This window comes from Argopecten irradians, chromosome 2 (genome assembly GCF_041381155.1).
Source record: "Argopecten irradians isolate NY chromosome 2, Ai_NY, whole genome shotgun sequence".
NCBI classification, from domain to species: domain Eukaryota; kingdom Metazoa; phylum Mollusca; class Bivalvia; order Pectinida; family Pectinidae; genus Argopecten; species Argopecten irradians.
In genome coordinates this window covers 46,122,447-46,149,955 of record NC_091135.1, presented here as the reverse complement: position 1 = coordinate 46,149,955, position 27,509 = coordinate 46,122,447, and the positions used below count along the sequence as shown (strand labels likewise).

Here is a 27,509-nt window from a genome sequence, read left to right as displayed (position 1 = left end):
ATAAGCACATTCATCGTAAAGAATAATTTCAATTATAATTCTGGGTAGGTTTTGTATGTAGACACTTTTCTCTAATTTATGAAAAATCCAAATAGTAAAGTGTCCAAGAAAACTATCCAATTAATGTGACAATACATAAAATTTGGCAAGTGTTCTTAACACTCTTTCATAAACATGGTATGTTATAAAGACTGATACAGTGTTTTAAATATGTTCTGAAGAACTTTGTAGAAACCATTTGCTTATTCAAGTCATCAGATTTATTTACTCATATATAAGTTGAGTATTGTCTAATAAAAAGTAAATTCTTTGTTTTAACATCACTTTTAACTAAAACCGCATTTATAGAATAAGATACATGGAAGAATTACAATATTTCACTAAACAAAGCTAATTCCTTGCAGGTTTGAAACATAATCTCAAACGTCTGTAAATGCCAGTAATATGGATAAAACGAAGATTTAGATAGCCGGAGATTGTAAAAACGAAATATTCCATAAATGCTGATTGAAAATCAATGTATGGCTAGAAGTAATGTTGTATTGACGTAGATGTGATATTATCATGTCTAGTTTATTCTAAATAACATTCATACGAACACGGAACTAATGTAAATTAAATAAAGCGTGTCAGCGTAAATAAACGCCTTTTTTAAACCATGTCTATCAGTGATCGGATCATCAATTGCGTAGGTGTTTGGAATTTGTTTATATGTGAAAGTGTATGAAGTGTGACGAACATCTTAAATAACTGTAAAAGGTTAATGGAATTTAAAGTGATACATTAAAGATGCTCTACCGCTGACATAACGAGCAGACGAATTAGTACTTTTGTCAGTTACAAAAGTTACTTACTTACTGATTTCGCATGCATCAAATAAATTATTCTGTTATTTTTTGGTGTTAATTAGACATATATATATACGTTATTAAACACCAATTATTGTTCAAATGATGAATATTATTTATGCTCTGTCGGCGGTGGAGCATCTTTAATGCAAAATGGTTAGATTTAATGCTAATTTCAACAATTTCATATGAAATAAACCAATATCAAGCCCAACAGCGGCCGAGAAGTAGAAATACTAGACATAAATATAGGCTCCGGCTAGGCTTGGTCACGTGAGATAGCATATGGGGATACAGATCTATGCGAACACGCCACCAAATTCCTAGCCAGTCTTAACCAGCCATTACCGCCTACAGTAGAATCTTCTACTGATTCCCGATCAAAAGGTAAGAAATAGACTGTTACGCACCATATGCATGACCGATTTCTAATCCATTTATGTAAGAGAAAATGAAAACGTGTGTCTGAAGAGCACGTGTATACTATACTCTCGAGTCAGTGAGTCATAACATCGTACGTAAAGTGTACTTACTACAGGGAAGTAGACTGGCCACCAGTCTGTGGAATATTTAGGTCTGGTGGCCAGTTCAATAGGTTCGCTACACTGAGGGGTTTTACGTGCTCTTTTGCACGTGTTGATATAGAATTATCTGACCTTTATAGAGGTTTGATACATGTAAGGAAAATATGTGCATTTCTTATACTAAACACCTTTTGCATTACATGAAAAGATCTTAAACTCTTGTGGAACTGTTAATATGACGTAAACAAAGTAAACCAAACAAAACTTTTGGAACATTCATCTTTTATACTTTAACATTGCATTGTATGGAAATGCGTCCTATTTTTAGCCCCGACTGTTCGGTCGGATTGGAATCAGGATGGGGTCTTAATCGAAAACACATAGAAAGATAAGTATTATTAGAAGTTGGATACAATATGCTTTCACAGACTGAAAACAATAAATTTCGCTATACTGAAACTTTACAAATGCATGTACATTTTGAAATAGTTCTTTGAGTGCCTGTTTTATATCAGCTCGAACAAGACGTTAAAAACTTTATCCTGGAGGGTAAATGTGGTCAAGGATTTGATAAGGTTATCGATCTCTAAATGTTCCGTACCGCTTGTAGCTGTAGGCTGAATTAACTAAAGCTCGCTATACATGAAGGTACACATGTATATGAAACACTTATGGAACGTATGTTTCTTTTAACCGTTCGCTGTCTGTAAACGTTTTCACATTTCATACACTTCTATAAAGTTCAAACAATGGCATTGAATTGCCTATAATGATCAGATATCACTTTGCGTAGATGTTTTAGGATCGGTTGTAAATTCAATATTATTACCATAGACGTCATCTTGAAACACATTTTTGTGTCGCCTGCAACGCAAGGGTGACGCTTAGGTATCACTATGTCGGCGTCGGTGTCGGCGCCTGGGAAACGGTTTCCGTACGATAACTTAATTATTTATTGTCCGATTTCAACCAAATTTGGTTTATTGCTTTATATCAATGAGATCTCGGATGAGTTCGATAATGGTTAAAATCCGTCAATATTTGCAATAGTTACGGTACTTTAAAATCGTCAAAACAGATAAGTCCATGGTTTCCGCTCGATAATTTAATTATTTATTGTCCGATTTCAACCAAATATGGCATGTTGTACAATTATCGACCTATTTTCAGGTGGATACGGTGAGTTATCAACCCGAGTAAGTGATATATCCCGAGGCCGGCCGGACCGGGCCTCGGGATATATCACTTACTCGGGTTGATAACTCACCGTATCTACCTGAAAATAGGTCGATAACTGTTCTATCATATTACACTTACATATATTTACCCGGCTCTTCAAAAAGAATTAACTACAAAAACAGGATGGTATTTGCAAACTTTCTGTTTACAAAAGAAGTAACATGTAGTATCAATGGTAAATATCCAAATGTTTCTTGCTAGCGTTTCTTGCTTCTTGCTAACGATGTAGACTGGTAGACTGGTAGAACCGGATTCCCGGAATATTGTATCAACTGCAGCCCGTCTGGCATTCTTGAACGTTTTCCATAAATTGAAGTTTGCAGTTCATTTCTGTTGATCACCGTTGATCGCAGTAAACTTGCTGCTTTCCGCAACATATGTTTGGGTACGACTCGACGTCAAAAGTGATTATGACGTCACATCTCAAGGGAGTTTTCCTCGATCTATTTTTGACACAGGTTACTGGACTCGCGAAAGGTATCTGAACTGAATCCAGTAACCTCGCGTGATTTTCGCCGCCGATTTCGGGGTTGATATCTCAGTTGATGAATACTTCTGAGAAGCGTATCGGCCAATCAAAAGACAGCAAAAGAATCAGTCATATAATAATGCTTTATATCAATGAAATCTCGGATGAGTTCAATAATAGTCAAAATCCGTCAATATTTGCAAGAGTTACGAGACTTTAAACTTCAGTGATATAGCACTGTAAAAAGGGCAACAGTTCCACTATACAAGAAGACACAACACGAACATACCGCAGTCTCCCAGTACACTCACCTCGCATAACATACACGCAACACAACGCATACATGGGAGGCCGTCCTTACATGACCATAGCTGTTAATAGGACGTAAATAAATCAAACAAACAAAAAAAAATCGTTAAAATCGTCAAAACAGCTGAGGGGTGGGGCCCCAAAAGGGCAAATTTTCTTATTTTAAGCTTTAAAATCCTACTCCTCCTTCATCCTTTGGTTGATTTCATCCATATTTGGTGTGAAACATCATTAGGGAAGGACAATCATATTTTATATAAATGAGCCTGGTGCGACCCCTAGGGGCTGAGGGGTGAGGCCCCAAAAGGGCAAATTTTCTTAATTTAAGCTTTAAAATCCTACTTCTCCTTCATCCTTGGATTGATTTCATCCATATTTGGTGTGAAATATCATTGTGGAAGGACAATCATATTTTATATAAATTAGCTTGGTCCGACCCATAGTGGCAGAGGGGCGGGGACCCAAAAGGGCATATTTTCTTATTTTAAGCTTTAAAATCCTACTCCTTCATCATTGGGTTGATTTCATCCATATTTGGTGTGAAACATCATTAGGGAAGGAAAATCATATTTTACAAAAATAATCCTGGTCCAACCCCTAGGGACTAAGGGGTGGGGCCCCAAAAGGGCAAATTTTCTTAATTTTGGCTTCAAAATCATACTCCTTCATCCTTGGATGGATTTCATCCATTTTTGTTGTGAAATTATTTGGGTAAAGACAATCATATTTTATATAAATGAGCCTGGTCTGTCTAGGGGACTGAGTGTTGGGGCCCCAAAAGGGCAAATTTTCTTAATTTTGGCTTTAAAATCCTACTTCTCCTTCATCCTTGGATGGATTTCATCCATTTTTGGTGTGAAACATTATTACGTAAGGACAATCACATTTTATATAAATGAGCCTGGTCTGACCCCTAGGGGCTGAGGCCCCAAAAGGGTAAATTTTCTTAATTTTAGCTTTAAAATCCTATTCCTCTTTTATCCTTGGATAGATTTCATCCATATCTGGTATGAAACATCATTGGCGAAAAACAATCATTTTTTTAAATGAACCTCCTACGACCCCTAGGGTGAGAGGGGCGAGGTCCCAAAAGGGCAAATTTTCTTAATTTTAGCTTTAAAATCCTACTCCTCCTTCATCCTTGGATGGATTTCATCCATATTTAGTGTTCAACATCATCAGGGAAGGACAATTATTTTTTATATAAATGAGATAGGTCCGACCCCTAGGGGCAGAGTCCAAAAAGGGCATATTTTCTTAATTCAAGCTTTAAAATCCTACTCCTCCTTCATCCTTGGATGGATTTCATCCATATTTGGTTTGAAACATCATTTGAGAAGTACAATAATATTTGATATAAATGATATAGGTACCACCCCTAGGGTCAGAGGGGCAGGGCCCCAAAAGTGTAAATTTTATTAGTTTAAGCTTTAAAATCCTACTTTAGATTTTAGTATTCCAAGATGGCCGTTTGAAAATTATTCTATAGGGGTTTTAAGGGATGGCGAATAACATGCAAACATTTTCATAATGATTTTGGTATTCCAAGATGGCCGCTGGCCCACTTCCTGTTTTCAGGTTTCGGTCCCCGATCTCAAATGAAAATTGGTCTATAGAGGTTTTAAGGGATTGTGATCAACATGCAAATATTTTTATAAAGATTTCAGTATTTCAAGATCGCCGCGAGCCTACGTCCTGTTTTCAGTTTTCGGTCTCTGATCTCAACAAAAATTAGTCTGTAGTGGTTTAAAGGGATAGCAAACAACATGCAAACATTTTGGTAAAGATTTTGGTATTCCAAGATGGCCGCTGGCCAACTTCCTCTTTTTATATTTCGGTCTCTGATTTCATTGAAATTTAGTATAAAGTGTTATAAAGGGATGCTTATCAGTATGATAGAAATTTTGAAAGATTTTTGCTGGGTTTTCAAATTTACTTCTGCAATTCATTGAATGTAAAAGTACCTCAAAATTTCTTTCAAAATGTTCATCCACTGTGCAATTGCATTCTTAATTTGTTGCAGGTGGAGATAGGGAGGGGGAGGAAGAGTGTCATTTGGGGATGATGTATTAGTGTCCATTACAATGAGTATATGTACTTGTTTTAGCTTTAAAATCCTACTCCTCCTTAACCCTTGAGTGGATTAATGCATCCATATTTTATGTGAAACATCACAGGGGAAGGACAATCATATTTCAATATAAACGAGTTAGGCCAGACCCTAGGGGACAGAGGGGCGGGGCTCAGAAGGGGGAACATATTTTATAAAGGACGAGGTAAGACCCATGGGGATAAAACGTCAGGGGTCCAAAATGGGAGCTTTGCTGAAATTTGGCTTTAAAATCTAACTCCTCCTTCAATCTTGAATGGGTTAAAACCATATATGGATGAAGGGCAACCAAGTTTGTTCAACAAATGACCTTGTTTGTGATGCCATGCAGGCGACACATCCACTGAAGGGAATTCAGACAGGGAGAGCACTTCGGACACCACATTTCTTACACTCTTTACATCGTTATGTACAAACAAGACAACTCGTGTATTTCATAGTAAAGGGTATTTATTTTTTATTAGATTAATATCCTATACCCAGTCAGGGTCCTTAAATGACAGCCTCCAATGTGTGCAACATGTTGCTTTATGTGACGTTTGGAGACTGTGGTATATCTGTTATATCGTCTCGCAGACGTTGGGAGGCTGCGGTATATCTATGTTATATTTTCACGTATTAGTGGAACTCTTACCATTTTAAAGTGCTATTTCACTGAGACATACCGCGGAAAACGAAAACGAACAAAGTACAACCCAAACGGTCACAATATATTGACAATCGTCAAACACTCATTTATGCTGAGCGCTAAGCAGCAAATACCACTTTTATAGACCGGGGCGTCTCGGCCAGGGGACAGACCCTGGAGCCTTCCTCGTGTTTCTTCCAATTTTATAAGTATGTGAATGTCAGAATTATTTTATTTTAAAACTTAAAGATGCTCCACCTCTGACAATAAATACCAAGAGCAGACGAATTAGTCTTTTTCTTCATTTACAAAAGTTACTTACTTTACACAAATACCACCATTGAAAAGTTTGGGCATCTAATTTTATTTCAAGATAAAACTATCAAAAATAATTAATTGCATTGCGCATGCCCAAAAAGTAAAACAAATAGTTTTTATATCATTTTTTGTTGTTGTTTTAATTAGATATATATATACATGATTAAACACCAATTAGTGTTCAAATGATAAGGACTTTTACGCTCTGTCGGCGGTGCAGCATCTTTAAGTAACTTGAATGTTGATATAAATTTGAAAGTGTTAAACTACGTGTAGGGAGCTATTTGCTGATCATATAAACCAGAGTATTTTCAAACACGTCCAGCAATTATGTATTTAATGTTATTAATATTTTCTATGTCTATTGTCTCCTGTTTCGCCATTGTATGTTACGAGAAGGCTTTTTAAAGTTGTAATAACTCCTGCCTAATCCCTTTGTCTTTTGAATTGACAATAAAATTAGTTTAAACTAAAAATTGTCAAGTTCCTATTTTTTGCTATCCAAATGGCGAGGTATCTATATATAAATGTACATATTGTTGGGAAATTTGTTCCAAATTCGCTCGTGATATATGATCTGCTGAAAAATATATGTATAATTATCAAACAAACATTATTTTTACAATTTTCCACCTCATTTAGCATCTTTTTGATAATTACCGATATCGACGTCACTATAAACCGAACACCTCGTTTGTGAGCCATACACCCGTCAATCAAAATATCAGCTACGAACCGTACACCACAAATATTTTACGTTGCTCTCATAATTTAAATAGATGTAGTTGAGAATTATTGTTCTTTAGAATATACCCTTATATATCATAATAGAGTAATAAAGTACTAAATTATGTATTTATGGGCGACGGAAAGATATTTTTCAGCATCTGTTCTAACACAAACGATTTACGTCGGTACCTCCCATGGTGTGATGGCATGTTAACTTCTCTCAATTTTTGTTTTTTTTTGGCGACACTTCTCGAAATGCATTTATATATCATTGTGTGGCTGATATATCAGGAAACACGCGTACTAAACGTCAATATCTAAAAACATTTCAAAATTCAGATAAAAGCGACAATTTTACCTCTGTTCTAATCCTGATTTCCTCACTCTCGTTTCAGGGGACACCTAGTTCCGGTGTCATTACCCACAGGGACCTGGCACGAAAATTTTTAACCAACAGTATACATATATATTTATTATAGTATCAAGGGTATGAACTCGGCGGTCGAGAAAAAAGGACCTATTTTTAAAACCGTGATTATTTTAATAAATTGGTTCTATACACCATTGACGCATATCTTACCCTAAAGAGAAATAATTTATCTTTCCAGTGCGTGCTTAATGAACAAAATTGGCCAAGTATTGTCGAAGTTATGGCTTGATGAATTGGGAAATTTACGAAAAATATGCTAGGTAGACATTTCCCTGTCTGGTCGAAATGCCGTATCGCCTCTAATGGGTACCTCAAAAACCAAGCCAAAATTTGTTGGTTTGTTTGATTGATTAATTAACTTCCTATTAACAGCTATGGTCATGTAACGACGGCCTCCCATGTATGCTGTGTGTTGCGTGTATGTTGTGAGAGGTGCGTGTTTTGGGAGACTGCGGTATATTCATGTAGTGTCTTCCTGTATAGTGGAACTGTTGCCTTTTTTATAGTGCTATATCACTGAAGCATGCCGCCGAAGACACAAAGCAACACACCCCACCCGGTCACATTATCTATAAAGCAATATTAAAAGGGCAAGAGTCCCACTATACAAGAAGAAACAACACGAATATACCGTCTCCCAAAACACACATCTGCACCTCATACACGCATCAGACCGCGTGCATCGGAGCTCTCCTTATATGACCCTGGCTGTGAATTTGACGTTAATTTAATAAAACTATTACTTTTTCGTCACATATAGCTCTATGAAATATATCAGTTATCGGGAATTTTTAAATGTAAAGTGTTTGCTAAAGGAGACGATAAACTAAACAAGAAAATCACAATAGGCCATGCTAGTTATAACTATGTCGATTCTTTTACAAGATTTGAAAATATGTATGTGCATTGCAATACCATCACAAATCTGAACTCGTGTTTATAGAACAAACTTGGATTGTTCTGAGCTAGTGTTGTTTTACCGATAGCTCTTAAATACAAGCTGATGTCTTTCTTCAGATTAACTCTCAGTCTCAATATGCGTATCTGTCTGATTTGTTTTCATGATTTAGAAGAATGTTGAAAACAAGTTCTGTTGTAAATCATGCAGAGACAGGACTAAATCCAAGTCGAGATGAGTGATAATGATTCTGATAAGAAATCAAATAAACATTGAACATCGCTAAGTGGGTCCCATTTTTTAGGCAAACCAAGGTTAGCCGACATTGTAACGTCGTTGCCGAGCTCTTCCGAGAACGGGTTATGAACTTTCAGACTTCCGTTCTGCAATAATTGTGACTTCTATGGCGACAAGTCTAAAATGAAGGCATGTTATACAAGTGTCAACAACTGCTGTAACAGTTATTTAAAAATCATTATAGATATTCTTTGATGTAACTCAATTTCAACTACATCTACAAATAATAACACTATGGTTATCTAATCTAACTTGAATTTTTATTGCTAGTTACGTATTGTGTGACTTTAAAATGATTCGGGCTAATTGCTCATAATTTCTCCATAAGAATCTGTTATTTTCAGTACCATCATGCTTCGTATGTTGCAAGTTAGTCAGATGAACGTTAAGGCCCTTGTTCCTTTTGTTACTCTACCACTAATGTCCTAATAACAGTCGGTGAGTGACATGTTAGTACGGCCACCTGTGTATGCGGTGTGTTGGATGTGAAGTGTGGGGCGTAATTTGGGAGATATATGTTTGTGTTGTACGAAATAGAGGAACCCGTTTCTATAGTGCTATCTCACTGTAGTTAATATATTGTGATCCACGATGGCGTATCTTATATGTATGGTTTAATTTTGGATGTCTTCCATTTCAGATATGGATTTCAATATTTAGTAACATCTGACTGTTTTAAACACTGACGGAATGTGCTGGAAGATTCAAGTATGAATATCCTTTTTACCAAGCATAAATGATTTGCAATCATATTGCACGATGCAGAACCAACTACGGTAAACAATTAATTGTTCTTCCTATGGCATAATGACATATCGGTTTTGTAGTTTATTTAATGACTATGAATTGAGGTCCGTTTTGTCGCCTGCAACGCATAGGTATCACTACGTCGGCGTCATCGGCGTCCGGAAAATAGTTTCCGTTGGATAACTTTTGTCCGATTTCAACCAAACTTGGTATATTGTTTTATATCAATAAGATTTCAGTTGAGTTCGACACGAGTTAAAATCCGTCAATATTTACAAGAGTTACGGGACTTTTAATTCGTCAAAACAGAGAAATCCATGATTTTCGCTTGATAAATTTAGTACACTGTATTTATTGTCTGATTTCAACTAAATTGGTTGTATTGCTTAATATTGAAGAAATCTCGGATAGGTTCAATACTGGTCACAATCCGTTAATATTTGCGAGTGTTACGGGACTAAAAAAAATCTTCAAAACAGATGTATCCATGGTTTCCGCTCGGTAACATTAGTATTTATTGTTCGATTTCAACCAAATTTGATTTATTGCTTGAGAATAAAGAGATCTAGGACGGGTTTGATACTGGACAAATTTGTCAATATTTGCAAGAGTTACGGGACTTTAAAATTATCAAAATAAACAATTTTCTGCTTATTGCTCAATAACTTTTGTATTTATTATGCGATTTCAACCAAATTGTGTGTATTGTTTTATATCAATAATATCTCAGATGGGGTTGATACTGGTCAAATTCTATAATTATTTGCAAGGGTTACGGGGCTTGATATCTTCACTTAGTTATTAACAATATTTTCAACTGTAAATAACTATTTTTGTTATTTTCAAACTGCTGTATAGGCGACACTTCTATGGAATTCTTTTTGTAAAATGTTAATAGATATAATAGCGCTCTTAGTTTTATGCTCTGTGCTTACTGTGTTCATTAGTACTTATATACTTAGTGATCTCGACTCATTTTCGCTAATTGTAGTGCATTATTGCGTTTTTTGTTAGTTTTGCAGAATTAAAGTATTAATAATAAGGAAATAAACTTTATCATAAAATGTGTACATTATAGTTTCTTGAATTTTAGACTGTTCCGCAAGCTCATACTACGATCATCGGGCTCAGTACGAACTCTTTGTGACGTCAATGATAGAGCTACTGTAAAGCCATTTCAAAGTATCCCTGGTCCATCTGGAATATCGGCCCTGCCATTCATTGGACTTATCTTTGAGTTAAAGCCGTTCAGTAAGTATTGTATCGACCATAGTAAATATTACAAATGGTATCAAAAGGTGTGACTTAGGAGACTGCGGTATGATTCGTAGTATAATGATATTAATAAACGAGATTACCCTACCTTTTTCTATTATATTTAACATGTCCCTTCAAACTCGTTCCTTTCCGTAAAGTTTAAACTTGCAAATGTTATGCCTATATTCAACGGTGGTGATAAGCACATTGTATCTAATTACGGGCCAATATCGTTACTAAATGATAATTGTGTTGTAAAAATTATTTTAGCGTTTAGTATATAAATACACTTACAATCAGGATTCTTACCAGAACACTCTTGCACGCATCACCTAATATGATAATATTAAAGGGACATGAACCTTAAATAATTTGTTCTGTATGCCTAGATATGGTTTTCAGATGTTTATTGAATATTTTATTACAATGATTGGTTATCTAAAACGACAGGAAAACGTGGGGAATACCTACCTCAAAAATGATAAAAATAGACTTCATATTCTATTTTTGGAACACAAAACGAAAGCTGGCCGAAAGCGAGTTTATAATAAACAACAAACTTGCTGACATGACAAGGAATATTAGTTTTCCCCATTATAAGATTATTTTCTAATTTACGATGGTTGACAAAAGAAGTTAAGCCATATTTGTTATAAAACAATTTGTATTTAGAGTAAGAATGATAAGTCAAAAGTCAAACGAGACTTTTCATTCGACAGGCCACCGCGAAGGGAGGTTCCTGACTTATTACACATATGAAAATCACGCAAGTATAAAGTGGGGAGTTGCTCCCGTCTCTTGTATTTCAGTGATCCATTTATATTTACCTACTTTCCCAATCGCGCATGTGACTGACTCTTGACGTAAACTGTTTTCTTTCGGAATTCGTTTGTGTTCGCTTCACCCACGCTTTTGACCCACAATATTTAAATTGTACAGTGCATTGTGGGAGGTCTCTAAAGTTCAACACTACTATACAATCGTTACAAAATTCGACCGGGCCAATTCAAAATACAGAAAGATGGAATTTCCATTATCATTATTTTATTTGACACATTCGCACAATAACTGATATATATTACTTAGTAAGGTATCTGACACGTCTTAAATATGTTTTTTACTCAAATTTACAAGGTTTATTTAGGTTCATGTCCCTTTAATTACTATCACTGTTGTTATCTTTAGAAAATCAAGGAAAACAAAGGCGATGTTTATATCATGTACATTGACTCAACGCATTATTGTTTGCAGCAAATTACGACATTAGGAAACTCTCGGAACTCTTTGAAAGTTACCATAAGAAGTACGGTCCTCTGGTGAGAGTCAGAGCAGGGAAGGATTGGCTTGTCTGTGTATATGATCCTAACGACATTGCCTCTGTGTTCCGAGCGGAATCCAGATTTCCATATCGAGGTGCCACTCTTATCGCAGAGACCTATGATCGGCGAAAAAGAGCAAAAGCGGGCCTTGTTACATTGTATGTGGATTAGGCATGCTATCCACCTGATCAATTGATAATTATAATTAGGAGATACACATTACATCTTGCAAATGTCGCGTTTATAGCAGTGATTAAAAGATAAAGAGGAAGAGCCTTCTTTTAATATTGAAACCGGAATCTCTGATTAATTATAAATTGAACTTTATGAATTGACTTTCTGCCTTTTTGTCTCAGCAAAAGTCTTTTTTCCGTATGTATCATTGTGTTAAAATGAAATATCAATGGAATTAGAACACTTTTTCTTAACTTTCCGTTTTATGATGTAAAACATGTCATCCACAGCACATGTCTCTTGTACTGTCGATATCACTACTAATTCCATGAAAAGCACATAACTACTCTTTAAATAACATTAAAGAGGTATTATATTCTGAATTCTTCTCTTATTTTAGTTGATTAAAGTAAAATAATTAGAGTTTAATAATATGTTTACTTCATTTTGAATCGTTATATTGATAGTATTTAACTTTCATTGTCTATCATGACCATAGCTGTTAATAGGACGTTAATTAATCAAACAAACAAACAAAACTATTACCTAAAACCCAGATTTTTTTTTAATTATAACTAATATATTATAATCAAAATTGATTTTGACAGACTCGGAAAATATCCTTAGATTGAAATGAGAATTTTCGTAGATTAATGTGATTATTTAAGTTAATTATGAGTCCCTATTTTCGTTTGCTACCCTAAGGAAGGGCGAGGAATGGTATGCGCTGCGGAGCCCTACTCAGAAGGCCATGATGAGACCAAAAGCAATGACTAAATATGCCAATCGTATAAGCCACATCGCCGATGATTTTGTCGCAAAATTTGAACACAGGGATCGACTAGACAATTTACCTGATCAGTTAATGGAATATACAGCTGAAGGTAAGGGATATGTATTTTAGTTTTAGCCGGCTACATAAGATGTTGGGCTATTTTACCCCTTTCATCCGTGATGCTCCGTTCACAATTCTTGTTAATTTTAATTCTCAGAAGGTGCTGAAAGGATATTTCTCAAAATTCATATGTAGCTTTCCCTAGGGCCGTAGTTGTGCATATTGCATTTTGGAACCGATCAGTCGACAATATGGCCGACCGGCCACCATCTTGAATTTTGATAGTTGAAGTTTGTTACCGCTATTTCTCAGAAAGTACTGAAAGGATCTGTCTCGAATCCATATGTAGGTTTTCCTAGTGCATATCACTTTTCGGGATCAAGCGGTCAACAAGATGGCCGACCGGCCACCATCTTAGATTTTGATACTTGAAGTTCGGAACCGCCATTTTTAGTAAGAAATGAAAAGATTTGTCTCAAATTTCATATGTAGGTTACCATAGGGTCTTAAGTGATGCTTATTGCATTTTTGGACCAATTGGTCAACAAGATGGCCGACCGGCCATCATCTTGGATTTTGATAAATTAAGTTTGCTACCGCTATTAATCAGAAAGTATTGAAAGAATTGTCTCATATTTCGTATGTGGGTGTCCCTATGGCCGTTGTTGTGCATATTGCATTTTCAGCAGCACAGACCGGCTGCCATCTTGGATTTTGATAGTTGAAGGTTGTTACGTCTATATCTCAGAAAGTACAGAAGGGCTCATTCTCAAATGTGATATGTATAGGCTCCATATAGATCATAGAGTTGCTAAATGTATTTTCAGGGCCGATCGGTCAACAAGATGGCCGACAGTCCACAATCTTTAATCGACGTATGAAAAACAAAGAAAATATCCCTCTTTCAATTGTCAGAAATAAATCATTCTTTAGTGGGCGCCAAGATTCCTCTGGGATCTCTTGTTAAAATTGTATTGCTTTGATTTGTAGTATGTGTCGTATCTATATTCAAAACATCCCAATATCTTAAGACGTGTTATTCCACAATAAGTCCCAGATATTGTTAGGTTTTCTTTGTTCGAGTGATACGCCTCTCACAGTCATTTATCATTCCCTTCAATGATGTGTGAAATGTGCTTGATAATTTGAGCCCCCCATTTTTACGGGATGAGGTTATTTGGGGTTTATTTTATAGGTTTTCTTCATGTCACCCTTCCGCAGATTATATATTGCTCCTTTACCATTTCGTTTTATAATTGATTACGAAATTCAAAACATAAACATTTAAATGTATATCTAAATGTAATGGTGTGTAACGTATCAAAACCAGGTCACGGTGATCTATATTTTGACATTTTAACTCAATTAAAAACAGCTTGTTTTGACTATATCTCCCACATGAGATACATAAACTTCGTACTAGGCATATGTAGGCGTCACAGGCTAGAATCAGACCATTGACTTACATTTTACCCTTGATTTCTACATAGTAATGCTCCTAGACTTAGAATGTTAATTTGATCAACCAAGAAAAACCATCTGAAGAATTCCGAAGTTTTGCTAAACCGGCTTGTCAATCTTTTGTTTGTTTGTTTGTTTGATTTATTAACGTCCTATTAACAGCTATGGTCATGCAAGGACGGCCTCCCATGTATGCGGTGTGTTGCGTGTATGTTGTGCGAGGTGAGTGTACTGGGAGACTGCGGTATGTTCGTGTTGTGTCTTCTTGTATAGTGGAACTGTTGCCCTTTTTATAGTGCTATATCACTGAAGCATGCCGCCGAAGACACCAAGCAACACACCCCACCCGGTCACATTATACTGACAACGGGCGAACCAGTCGTCCCACTCCCTGTATGCTGAGCGCTAAGCAGGAGCAGAAACTACCACTTTTATAGACTTTGGTGTGTCTCGGCCAGGGGACAGAACCCAGAACCTTCCTCACAGGGGCGAACGCTCAACTCAAGGCCAAAAGTGAGGCGGTGCCAAGGGAGGCATTAGGAAAGATAAAGTCGGTTAGGAAGAAGAGAAAAGATAAGATCCTAAATTTAGTCGCCTTTTACGATCATGCAATAGGGGCAGCAGGTACAATTCTAACGCCCTACCTGCAGGGCCAGCTTGTCAATCCTTCGTCTAGTGAAATCCATAATTCAGACTATGATACACGAAAGCATTTTTTTTTTTTTTGTGTTAGAAATTAGATAATACAATTTCACTATGACTTTACATGGGTCCAACAGTATTATAAATGCCCGATATCAAATGAAAAATGAACTTAAACACATATGGCTTAATCTATTTTTATAATTTGTATAATTTGTGCAATATCTGTAAATATGTTACAAATGTAATATTAGCCAGTACACTTGCACGATGTTTTCTTTCGTAATAAAATTAAATATTTATCGAATTGCTGGTACCGCCCTTAATACGTTTTTGCGTGCTTTTGACATATTAGCAGCATAAATTTTGGGAATATTTAAAACAAAAAACGTGTCGATAAGTAAATTCTGATGACCTGTCTAAAAAGTAGCACGTGTTTAATGCATGTGCGTGCATTAATATGTCACATTGATTTTTTCGGACTAATTTATGATGTTTTCTTTTCCTGACTCGACATAACATAGGTGTTTTAATTGTCTGAAAATAAATTCAGAAGAACGTATTTGCATAAAATCTTTATGCATTCAGAAAACTGTGGTCAATTTTAAAATCGTCAAGGGTTTCTTTTGAGAATATGACATATAAAGGCATAGGTTACTATAGTTAACATGGTTATAACGAATTTCTGGGGAGGAGCAACAAAATCACTTACTTTAAACATAGTTCGTTATACAGGAACACAGACGTTATAACTACTAATTCGATGAAACCCCACTAACCAACCTCCACCTTTTTCACGTATCCGTATGCCCTGACCCTACCAGGACTACTATCTGTTCGTAAAATTGGTTTGTTTGTTTGATTAATTAACGTCCTATTAACAGCTATGGTCATGTAAGGACGGCCTCCCATATATGCGGTGTGTTGCGTGTATGTTGTGCGAGGTGCGTGTTTTGGGAGACTGCGGTAAATTCATGTTATGTCTTCTTGTATAGTGGAACTATTGCCCTTTTTATAGTGCTATGTCACTGAAGCATGCCGCCGAAGACACCAAGCAACACACCCCACCCGGTCACATTATACTGACAACGGGCGAACCAGTCGTCCCACTCCCCGTTTGCTGAGCGCTAAGCAGGAGCAGAAACTACCACTTTTATAGACTTTGGTGTGTCTCGGCTAGGGGACAGAACCGCCAGAACCGCCTCAAAAGTGAGGCGGTGCCAAGGAAGGCATTAGGAAAGATAAAGTCAGTTAGGAAGAAAAGAAAAGATAGGATCCTAAATTTAGTCGCCTTTTACGATCATGCAATAGGGGCAGCAGGTACAATTCTAACGCCCTACCTGCAGGGCTCACACCGAGTCTATTTTTTTATCTTTGCTCATATTTAAGAAATGGTTAAGACGAAGTTAATCCGATAGATTTATTAAATTTCATAGCCAGATCCTATATTGAATCAATCTTTTACTTTCCTGAAAATGAATTCAGGAGTATTTAGAAGTATTTTAATGGTTTAAAAATTATCTGGAATTACTGTGCATTTTCAGGTTACCTGAGACGAAGTCTCCAGTTACCTATTCTACTCGCCTTTTGTCCGTCGTCCGTCATATGTCCGTAAACAATTTCGACTTCTTTTCCAAAACCGCTTAAGCAATTTCCATGATATTTGGCGTAAACCTTCTGATGTATAATAAGGTCCTTTACAAATACTGTGAGTTTCATGACCCTGAGGTTTCGCGTTTACCCCTTTATTATAGTTTCTATAGCAAAAAACACATTTTTGAGCTTTATTTTGTCATTTGTAATAGGAAATGAGTCAAATGTTGTCAGAATTATCCATATGAGATGACCATTGAATCTAATTATTAACAAATTTAGATGACTGACCCCCAGGTGCCATAGGGACGGGGCCAAAAAGGTCAAATATATATTCATAGAGTGAAAGGTCATAATGTCCTTTATAAAATGTCAATTATATGACCCTGGGGTCTCAAGTTTCCCCCTTGGGAGGGGGTCAAGTTTACATAGGAAAAACACATTTATATTCATAAATGGGCATTATTTGCTCAATGTTCATAGGAAATGAGTCAAACTCGGTTAAAATTATTAATCTGAGATACCGCATTTTTACATATTCATATCAGTTCGCGCTGACCCCCAGGAACAAGAGGGGCGGGGCTAAACAGGGTCAAAATGACTAAAATTTCAAAAACTCTTGGAATTTGCAGGTCTGATGGAACCAAATACTCTTCATAGATTATAAAGTCGAATTTATAAAATCACTGACTGACTTCAAGGGAATGATGGGCTAATATATAGTGTTTAAATGTCTTTGTTTCATTCTGTATCTGAACTCAGATGACCATTAAGGCCCATGTCTTGGTTGATATATACCATTTAAAACCCAGCTATCGTTTGTAAACTGAGCAATGCCACGAGTGTTTAAGAAATTAGATCTTAAGTAGACCTCAGCTATACTAAGTTTTGACGGTTTTATATTATTGGTCATATTATATTATTAGATCGACATAACTTGTCAAGAACTCTGAGCTTGTGCTCCTATGTGAAAGGATATAGGACATGGCAGTCTATAAAGATAAAGATTCTGCTCCTGTTAACACCAACAATAAAGATCTGATTTATCCGTTTGAAGTATGTGGCAGGATAAGGTATACTTAGTGCTTTTAGCAGTGATCTTACACCAGAAAATAGAAAAGTGTACAACTTTAACAAAGAAACAACTGCGGCAACACCAGTCTCCAAAAAGGCCCACGCATGCATCTCATACACGGAAGGCCGTCTTTAATAACTTTGATATTGACCGGGCATTGGGCAAAATAAACCAACCAATATTCCACACACTACAGTAGTCAATAGTCTAAGGCTGAGGATGTGATAGGTAATTCATAATTGATGATTTAAGGATGGTCTCGAAGAGTACAACCTACGCTGTTACATAATACTGACAAGGGAAAACCAGTTGCCTATTTCTTTTATGCTAAACGCTCAGGAGAGTCCAGATGACAGAACTGTATATGGGCTATAATGCTATTGGAGGAGCTCGTATATTATTATAATGCCTTAGTTGCGAGGCTTCATAACCAAATACCACATGAAAACTTTCTGCTTTCTTTAGGCTAGCGATAATGTTGTTTTTGGTTAAAATATCTTAAAGGCTATACCCGATACTGACGTATTATCATTTTTGAAGGAGTCGGGATGCTGTGTTTCAACACTCGCCTGGGTTGTATATCGGAAACTGACCAGACTACAGACCTGATGATACATACCAAAACCTACCTGGAATTGTTTGGAGAATCTACCTATCGTCTTCCTCTTTTTACAGTATTCCGGACTCCAATGTACCGAAGGTTTGAGCGGGCTGCCGATTATATATCGCAGTATGTGATATTTATTATGATAATTTTTTTCCAAATATCAAAAAAGATAATAATCTTATTTTTTATCTCTCGATGTAGAGAGGTGTTCCAGTATATGTATAATGATACAATTGTCTTTATATTGTCCCTGTTAAGCAGTGTTTACTATGTTACCGTTTCCCACAATCTCGTTAGAATAAATATTATGTGGCTCAACCATATTTTTAAAACACTATTGTTAAACGAATTGGAAGTGAAAAGTACTCTACAAAAAACCGGTTAGTCAGTAAAAAGACTGAGTGAATATTTGGAGAGAATGAACTGTGAAAGTACATATTTTGGCACAAATTTTATTTTGAACTCGTAAGCGCAAATATTTATTTCAAATTAGATGCCGGAACACTACGTAACTAACGAATATTAGTTAAGAGACGGGGGCTATATAAATTTTATTCCAGTCATTTTTCAATTCTGCATTTGCATATTACAGAGTTATCTCCACCTGCGGGTTGGTATTGATTGTGACGTCATGTGTTTTCGAGCGTAACGTCACAATAGATACCTACCAGCAAGGGAGCTTACCCTGTAATAAACAAAGACGGAATATTGTCGAATATCTTCCGCCATCGGGGGGAGTAAATGGTGTTGTCCATGACCGCCATGTCATGTGTTACAGTTCCCTGATAGTTTTCTTATTTATGTAGTTTATGTGCATTGTTTCTTTTAGTGAGATGACTCTTCTATTTTGACATCACAATCAAAGGCAATGATGGCCTTGCATGCTGACCAATCATAACTCAAAAGACACAATGTAGGTTTCAACGTTTAATGTACTTTGCGTTGATAACTTCAGCTTTTCGGTTGCTTAATTGGATGTAGATATGGAATACATAAGGCTGTAAATAAGTAATCATGCTATCCCGAAGATGGAGAACACCAGCAGTATCGGCTATATTCAATTTTGAACGTAAATGTTTCTACCGCATTATTGATATTACTAACAATACCATGTAAATAATTTCAAGGTGACACTTGTATACTAGCTGACTACATGTGTTATTATGTATATTATGTATACTGGTACTAATGTTAGCCAGTTTGCATTATAAAAGTCGACCCTTCTGTTTGGAAAGCGACTGATATATGAATATATTTCACAGCGTTTGTGAAGCCTACATTGAGGATGCTCTTACCAAAGTACGAAGTAATGAACAAGACATTAGGCATTCTTCTAATGCCTTGCTACAAACCACACACAACTCTTGTGCTGATATGGAACGAAACGACTGTGGTCAACCCAATGATGATGAACAGAAGCTTAAGTTAACGAAAGATATGGAGGATAGTTTGTTGTTTGATTTATTATCCACACCTGGTGTTACTCCCGACATGGTCAAGAGGATATTGGTTGACGTGTTCGTCGCCGGTATAGATTCCGTACGTTTTATTTAGAAATGTTTTTTTTATGTTATATAACAAAGCATGCGAATGCACCAGTTTCCCAAAACAATCAACACAAGCATTTGTCTCCTTTACTCATTTGAGTTCGTTCCCCGGGCGCACGTTTGAGAAAAACACGTAAACCCGATCACCTTTAAAATCGAATTGATAAGAATGTTAAAACATCCGAACGGAAATGTATGTGACATAATTGTACGATTTCTCCAAAAAATATACGGAGGAAACTACACATGTACATACATACAATGACTAATACGAAATAAAATCGCCCTAATGATTTACAGAAAGTAATACGACAAGCTTGAACGGCTTTGACTTAGACCTGAAAAGGTTTCATTTTGTTCGACAAACATAATTGAAAATCAAACGAAAAATATTTGGACCAAATGAAAACATACATGGGAATGCACCTAGAGACAATCATATGTTTTGTTCGGATCTAGTCTCTCTTTAAATAGAAATATTTTAAAAGGGATGTTTATTTCCCATACATTGTTGATACATTTTATTCATTGAAAATATAATTACTTATTTAATTGTCGAATGATATTTTATGTTTTCAGAGGATGGATAGAAAGTAAATGTATTGATTAAACCATCATATCAATTCAATGTCAGGTAAAATCATCTTGATAGGAAGCTACCAAGATAAAATCAAAATTAGAAAGAAAGAAATTAAATGTTAATTTTACTTTATACAGACAGCGAATGCAATGACCTTCCTTTTTTACTTCCTGGCCAAGCACCAGGACAAACAACAAAAACTTTACGAGGAATTGGTGGACATAATACCAGAGAACGGAGAAATAAGCGAGGAAATAATCGAAATGTTATCGTACCTTAAAGCCTGCCTCAAAGAGTCTTTAAGGTTAGTGTTTCTATTCGTTCCTTTAAATATTAATGTGAATATCGCAGAAGTGGATGTATCGAATTCATTGCAGGTTGAAATATACTTAACATAATAAAGATATTCCAGTTTAATTTGCCAAGGGAAATTAATGTTATCGCAAAGAAATGCAATTTTGTAATCTCACAAACCACAGCCTTGAACTCTGGTATTCAGTCCCGTAAAGAATTCCAAGCAAAACACTTTACTTTACGTAGATATTTATAAAGTGTGTAGTTTGATCACCCAAAGGTATATTGAGTTACAGTATACTATTGGAACGACGTCGATATAGCGATACCTAATTGCAATTTTAACACAAATATAACTTTTAAGACTAGTAATGTTAAAATACCGTGTTTTTCATGATCACAAGTCAAAAAGAGCTTTTGATATGTTATTCACCAAGAAAGGTTACCAACATTCTGAAAATTAGATCTACACTACTTCCAATCAATACAAATAAGAGCTGGAAATGACTTTTGGCAGTACTGCCTAAAATCATTATGTTAACATCTACAGTGCAGTTAAATGAGTACATACGTTCAGATCTTGAAGCCAAATAGTGGTCTACAATTTCATATAGCATTTTTACAGTCTTATAAGTAAGTGTTAATGATTCCTGCGGATTTGTTTCTATTTAAACATACAGAAGGAGAGAAAGAAAAAACTATTTTACAGTGCTAATGGTTGTCTTCAAGATAACGTTTAAAAGGCGTCATATAGGTTTGTCTGTCCATTTGATTTTATTTCACAGCGTAATTCATGAAAGCTTGATGATTTTGATAAATTTATCAAAAGTCTTTGTAATTAACCCGTTTGAGTGTATAGTAACCTCAGCTTTAATGTCTAGATCGTATTTGGATGATAAATTATACATGCATCATGACTGTGCAAATCTTTTATAATCTCTGCCCTGACCTAGCTTTCAACGCAATACGTAAGATAAAAAGCTGTTTAACCCATATTCTGTGAACTTTGTGAGGTAAAAGTTTACAAAGTTTGCTCTGGGACATAACCGAGCTGTTTAAAACCTGTATTCTGTGATCTTTGTGGCTCATTTGGAGTGTCAATGTTGGCGCTATAGTGGCCTTAGTATTATTTTTTGTTTACATCTACCCGGAGAAAAATGTCATATATCATATTATATATACACTGAGCAATATTTTTGCATATTATAAACATAGGCAAAAATGGGATGGGATTTGGGAGGGGGGGTAAACTTCACCAATAAATGTTTTTGATTGTGTTCAGAGTGTCATAAACTAGCTCGAAACCTTTGCTATAAATTTTTGAAATGCAATAATAATTTTATAAATGTTTCAAATCTGAATTTTATTATACATAATTACATTCTCTCAAATATGATCCATAAAATAGTAACATTTGGTTTTTTTGAGCCAGTTTATCTTATATCAGATCATAGCATAACATTTATTTTATTGGCGTTTAAAAGATTAAAAAACAAAACAACCCTCAACCCTGCTCCTTCTCCCCAATTCCATCCAATCCATAATATGTCTAAGTTTATATTATGCAAATGTATTGCTCAATGCAATATAATATATTATATGACATTTTTCTCTGGTATGTTATGGCACAAGATGAACTTTATCATTGTATAATTGGCATTTTAAAAAATAAGTCACTGTGACCTATATTTTGACAATAAGTAATATTTTCCAATTTTCAACATATCAATGTATAATAATTCAATTCATGATACCCCCCCCCCCCTCTAATGGATAACTGCGACTTGACCTTAATGATGCACTAACCCTCACGTATCTGGGAACAAAAAATAATGCTTATCGGTCATTGCCACCAGAGAGCCCATTATGACACTCCTCCTTTTTGTTTTGCGACATGACTAAGATTTATGACAAGTTCAAATAGGTGTAGTGTGTTAAAATATGGTTGTGACTCATATGCTATTGTATTTTTAAGGTTGGTGTTTCCTATCTGTGGCGGGACAGCACGAATACTGGATCGAGACATTATTCTGAAGGGTTACACGGTGCCGAAATCAGTAGGTTATTATAAAAAATATGCATATTAAATGTTAATGACGTTTCCTGGGTTACATAATTTAGTCTTAAAGAATTCATGATAAATTAAAGATAAATTACAAGTCTAAGTTTCAACACAAATCTATAATACGTCGTTGAATGAGCAAACGTGTTTGCCAAGAAACCGAACAAATGCTCATGAGGCTGTGCGATCTATACTTATAGAAGATATAAATCAAACACGTCTTTGTCAAATATGGATAAATACAAAGTCTTGGAGCAAGTGATGACAGAATTCATGTAACGGCCAGTGTCATTTTAGGACGGCATGTTAATTATATGTGCACAATGTACATGTATGAATGATTATATATAAAAATATATTCTCAATAATTTCTAAAACGTGCAGCAAATCTTAAATTCTAACAACTTAAATAACATAATTTTTCACTTTTTTTCTTCATTTTTTCCTTTCTCTTAAAACACGAGAAAAAGACACTAAAGGTAAAGCCGTGATTTTAAGGCCCGGTCTCACTGGCGTTTAGGAAGATATGCGAATGCATTGCGCGCAAAAAATTGGCTGATATTCGCTGAACATACGCAATATTCGTAAATCGTACTTGTATCTGTCCACTAACATCCGCATACTATACGTCCGTAATTATCCGCATTGGCGTGTTTTTCCGTTCCAAGGATTTTTGAACTGCACAAAATTTTGATTGCGGAAAATCATTCACCTGAAAAATAACCATTTTTTCAGCCATCGTGAAACCCGAAGTGAAGAATAAATATTCATCTAAAACAATCAGCTAGCCAATGGTTTGTTCATCGCCCTTAAGCGTCAAAGAACACTTCATGTCAAAAGAAAATAACACTACAAGTATCCTAATTATGTGAAACGAAACTGCCACACTTTCCTTGCAATGTTCATCATTTCTGGCAGTATATCACAAGGTAGACAATCAGTCGCTCAATTTGGAAAAGGTAGTCAGAAAAGAAAAGAACCAATTTGTCAAATACATTTGCCACGGGAAGTACGTATCATATTTTAGAATTATCAATTGGTAAATGCAAAAGTTTTATTCGATATCAATGAAACAAGTGCCATTCTGTTGGCCATTTTGTCTGCCATCCTGGAAATATGCTTATTAAGAAACCAAACAGATTACCTTAGTTAGCTGAATGAAGATTCGTTATAGTGTATATGCAATTGGACTGCAATAAAATGCTAGACATCAAATAGAATACCAATGAATATATATGATTTTTTAAGCACAGTTGCTGTTGATTTATTTGATGGGCGTGTGTTTCCGTTCCAAACGAATAACTATAGCGTATCTATCGCTACGTTGAGAAAATCCGCTTTTATTCGTAATATATTGAGAACAAAAGTAATCTGCAGCGTTTAATTGTATTTGCGTCTGTTTTGCATTTGATTTGAGAATAATTTGCGAGTGTATAATAAACGTGTTGCGTAAACCAAAACTACTGTATAAAATGGCAAAAATCGACATATTTATCTATTATTTCCCGTCCGTCGAGAAGTACAGGTGTAATAAAGGGTCCTCGGCAATAATACCAATGCAGCATAACAATGGTATTCAACAACATATCAATCAAATTGTTCAAGTCATGAAATTAATTCAAAGACAGAAAAGAAAAAGTTTTTTGCTTTGATATGAATTTGAAGCAAACTGGACCTTTTTGTATCTGGAGGATGTAGGATGAAAGTTGCAGCTTGTTTATCTTTGTTGCAGTCGTGTTGTTGTGAAAAGCGATATCGAAAGACCCGTGCGCGCTTCTTTTTCTACCGTAATTCAGATGCCGAACATGCGCAATACAACCGTTCTTTCCGCTACATCTGCGCAATGCATTATTAATAGATTCGTAATATTTCCGTAACACTCGCAATACATCCGATCTGTTTCCTCAATATATGCATTATATATTCGTAATTGTTTGTTACGTATCCGCATGCCCTGCAGGTAGGGCGTTAGAATTGTACCTGCTGCCCATATTGCATGATCGTAAAAGGCGACAAAATTTAGGATCTTATCTTTTCTCTCCTTCCTAACTGACTTTATCCTTCCTAATGCTTCCCTTGGCACCGCCTCACTTTTGGCCTTGAGTTGAGCGTTTGCCCCTGTGAGGAAGGCTCTGGCTTCTGTCCCCTGGCCGAGACACAAAAAAGTCTATAAAGTGGTAGTTTCTGCTCCTACTTGGCGCTCAGCATACAGGGAGTTGGACGACTTGCTTGTTCGCCCGTTGTCAGAATAATGTGACCGGGTGGGGTGTGCTGCTAGATGTCTTCAGCGGCATGCTTCACTGATATAGCGCTATAAAAAGGGCAACAGTTCCACTATACAAGAAGAGATGGATATATTGGATATGGCTAATATAGGCTTTGCCTGTTGCCAAATCCATTTGCATATTTTTTTGCAATAAAATTTGTTGAAATGAAATACAAGAAGACACAACACGAATATACCAGTCTCCTAAAACAAGCACCTCGCACAACATACAAGCAACCCACCGCATGCATGGGAGGCCGTCCTTACTTGACCATAGCTGTTAATAGGACGTTAATTAATCAAACAAACAAATTGTTGGATAATCTTACCGATTGTACCCTTCACGGGAGAGCATCCGTTATCGTATTCGTGTAATGTGACCGTGTGTGGTGTGTTGCTTGGTGTCTTCGGCGGCATGCTTCAGTGATATAGCACTATAAAAAGGGCAACAGTTCCACTATACCAGAAGACACAGCATGAGTATACCGCAGTCGCCCAGGACACGCACCTCTCACAGCATACACGCATTGCACTGCATGCATTAGAGGCCGTCCTTGCATGACCATAGTTGTTAATAGGACGTTAATTAATCGAACAAACAAACAAGTTATCGTATTCGTTTTTATTCGTGAAATATCCGCATTTGTTCGTAATAAATTCACAGAATGATATTTACATTTCCGTAATTTATACTTGAAAATTTGTTATTTTTAGCCAATTTTGTTGCGGATGACAACGAACGGCCAAAATTTGTAAACTAAATTGATCCGTAATCAATCCGCTATTTAGTGGGACCGGGCCTGTAGGTTATGCAACACTGAGTGTAGGAATGTCATCGAATATTTAACCGCACCAAACTACTGGTTTCCTTACTAAGAACGGAAAATCATTTGATACGAAGGACCAAGCGTATTATCTACTGAAGACAATAGTTCATTTAAATGTATATAAAATTAGGGTAGATAACACGCCTTATTCACGTTTACAGACTTTGCTTGTCCTTTGTAACGGCGTCGTATGTCGCGATGAGGATTACTTCTATCAACAGGACCAGTTTATCCCCGAACGTTGGATTCGCGGAGATACCAGGACAGACATGAACCCATTTGCTCACCTGCCGTTCGGATTCGGCCCACGTAAATGTATTGGTCAGAGATTTGCGGAACAAGAAATCTATATATGTACAACGAAGGTGAGCTTGTGAATAAATGATTTAGGTTTGTCGTTATTACCGGCAAAAGATTTGCTAAATTTTTCGTCAATGATGAACTAGTCGCAAATGTATGTTCATTGTGTGGTGTTTAGTTGTAAGTTTAGGTTGTATCACACTTTTCTTAGTGTAGACTTTGGATACTGATTTTTACTAGGTTATTGGATTTAGAATTTACTTCAATCTCGTTAGCTATTTTATAAAAGCCTGTATCTTTTGTAACTTACACAATGACTAGAATAAATAACTTAGATACACTGAGATCCGAAAGTTCTGTTACATATGTTAAAATTTGCTTACAATTTATCTCCGAGGAAACTCTCGAAAAACAATTAGTTAGTAATTGAGGATAAATAAGTTTAAAAAATTTATAATGATGCCTGTATTACAAAAAGATTACATATTTCTGTATATTTGTAAATGCATGTGTGTCACAGCTTTTGGAAGGCAGTGTGTGCATATCCGACAACCATTCGTTGTGTAACCTTTATATATATGCAGATAAAATGACTTTGTACCATTTCATAATAGATGATATTGTTGATTATTTGACAGATGATAACGACGTATCGATTATCGTTGCCTCCCGGTGTAGAGGATATTCCCTATAGATATTGTACCTTTGCCACACCTCTGAACAAGACCACGTTCCTGCTAGAGAAACGCATTGTTACTTGACGTCATTGCCACTTCACGTGTTTGTGAATAACGCGTAGATGAGCTTCATTTTGTGATTTACGTAAATAATTAAATGTGTCAGACAGGCAGACAGACCTACACCAGCATGCTGTCACCTCCAACTGACGTATATCCTAAACCAACAATCTGCTTACGTACAACATGCTTGATTAATCAAGACAGGTGGGGAAAATAACAATGGCTTTGTAAAGGTTCCACTCATCATGCTGTCAATAATATTAGCTCCATATTAAGCCGTGATATATGCGTCAAATGATATTGATCTGTAACGGCATATTTGCTGATCTGATATATCATGTGCCAAATTTACATGTTAGTTTTAGCAGTAAAATAAGATATGAA

At 36.0% G+C, this 27,509-nt stretch overlaps 1 protein-coding gene across 4 annotated transcripts; it reads left to right on the top strand.

Annotated features, from left to right (window-relative positions):
• The first annotated feature begins 1,132 nt into the window (after positions 1 to 1,132).
• On the top strand, positions 1,133 to 27,509 carry LOC138315681 (probable cytochrome P450 49a1). Of its 4 annotated transcripts, none has more exons than XM_069256880.1 (11): positions 1,133 to 1,235; positions 9,440 to 9,575; positions 10,640 to 10,797; positions 12,055 to 12,280; positions 13,002 to 13,180; positions 18,443 to 18,602; positions 19,772 to 20,048; positions 20,774 to 20,940; positions 22,906 to 22,987; positions 26,247 to 26,450; positions 27,024 to 27,509. In XM_069256880.1, the coding sequence occupies exons 2-11, from the start codon at positions 9,559 to 9,561 to the stop codon at positions 27,144 to 27,146; spliced, it is 1,593 nt and encodes a 530-aa protein (XP_069112981.1). In that variant the 5' UTR covers positions 1,133 to 1,235; positions 9,440 to 9,558; the 3' UTR covers positions 27,147 to 27,509. The 4 variants fall into 4 exon arrangements, with proteins under 4 accessions (XP_069112981.1, XP_069112979.1, XP_069112982.1 ...); XM_069256878.1 differs by having other exon boundaries at positions 18,443 to 18,632; XM_069256879.1 differs by lacking the exon at positions 1,133 to 1,235 and adding an exon at positions 1,414 to 1,525 and having other exon boundaries at positions 18,443 to 18,632.

Coding starts and splice junctions, on each gene's coding strand:
- LOC138315681 (XM_069256878.1), top strand. Junction 20,049..20,773: donor TCGTCGCCGGTATAGATTCC/GTACGTTTTATT, acceptor TACTTTATACAG/ACAGCGAATGCAATGACCTT. Junction 26,451..27,023: donor TCTATATATGTACAACGAAG/GTGAGCTTGTGA, acceptor ATTATTTGACAG/ATGATAACGACGTATCGATT.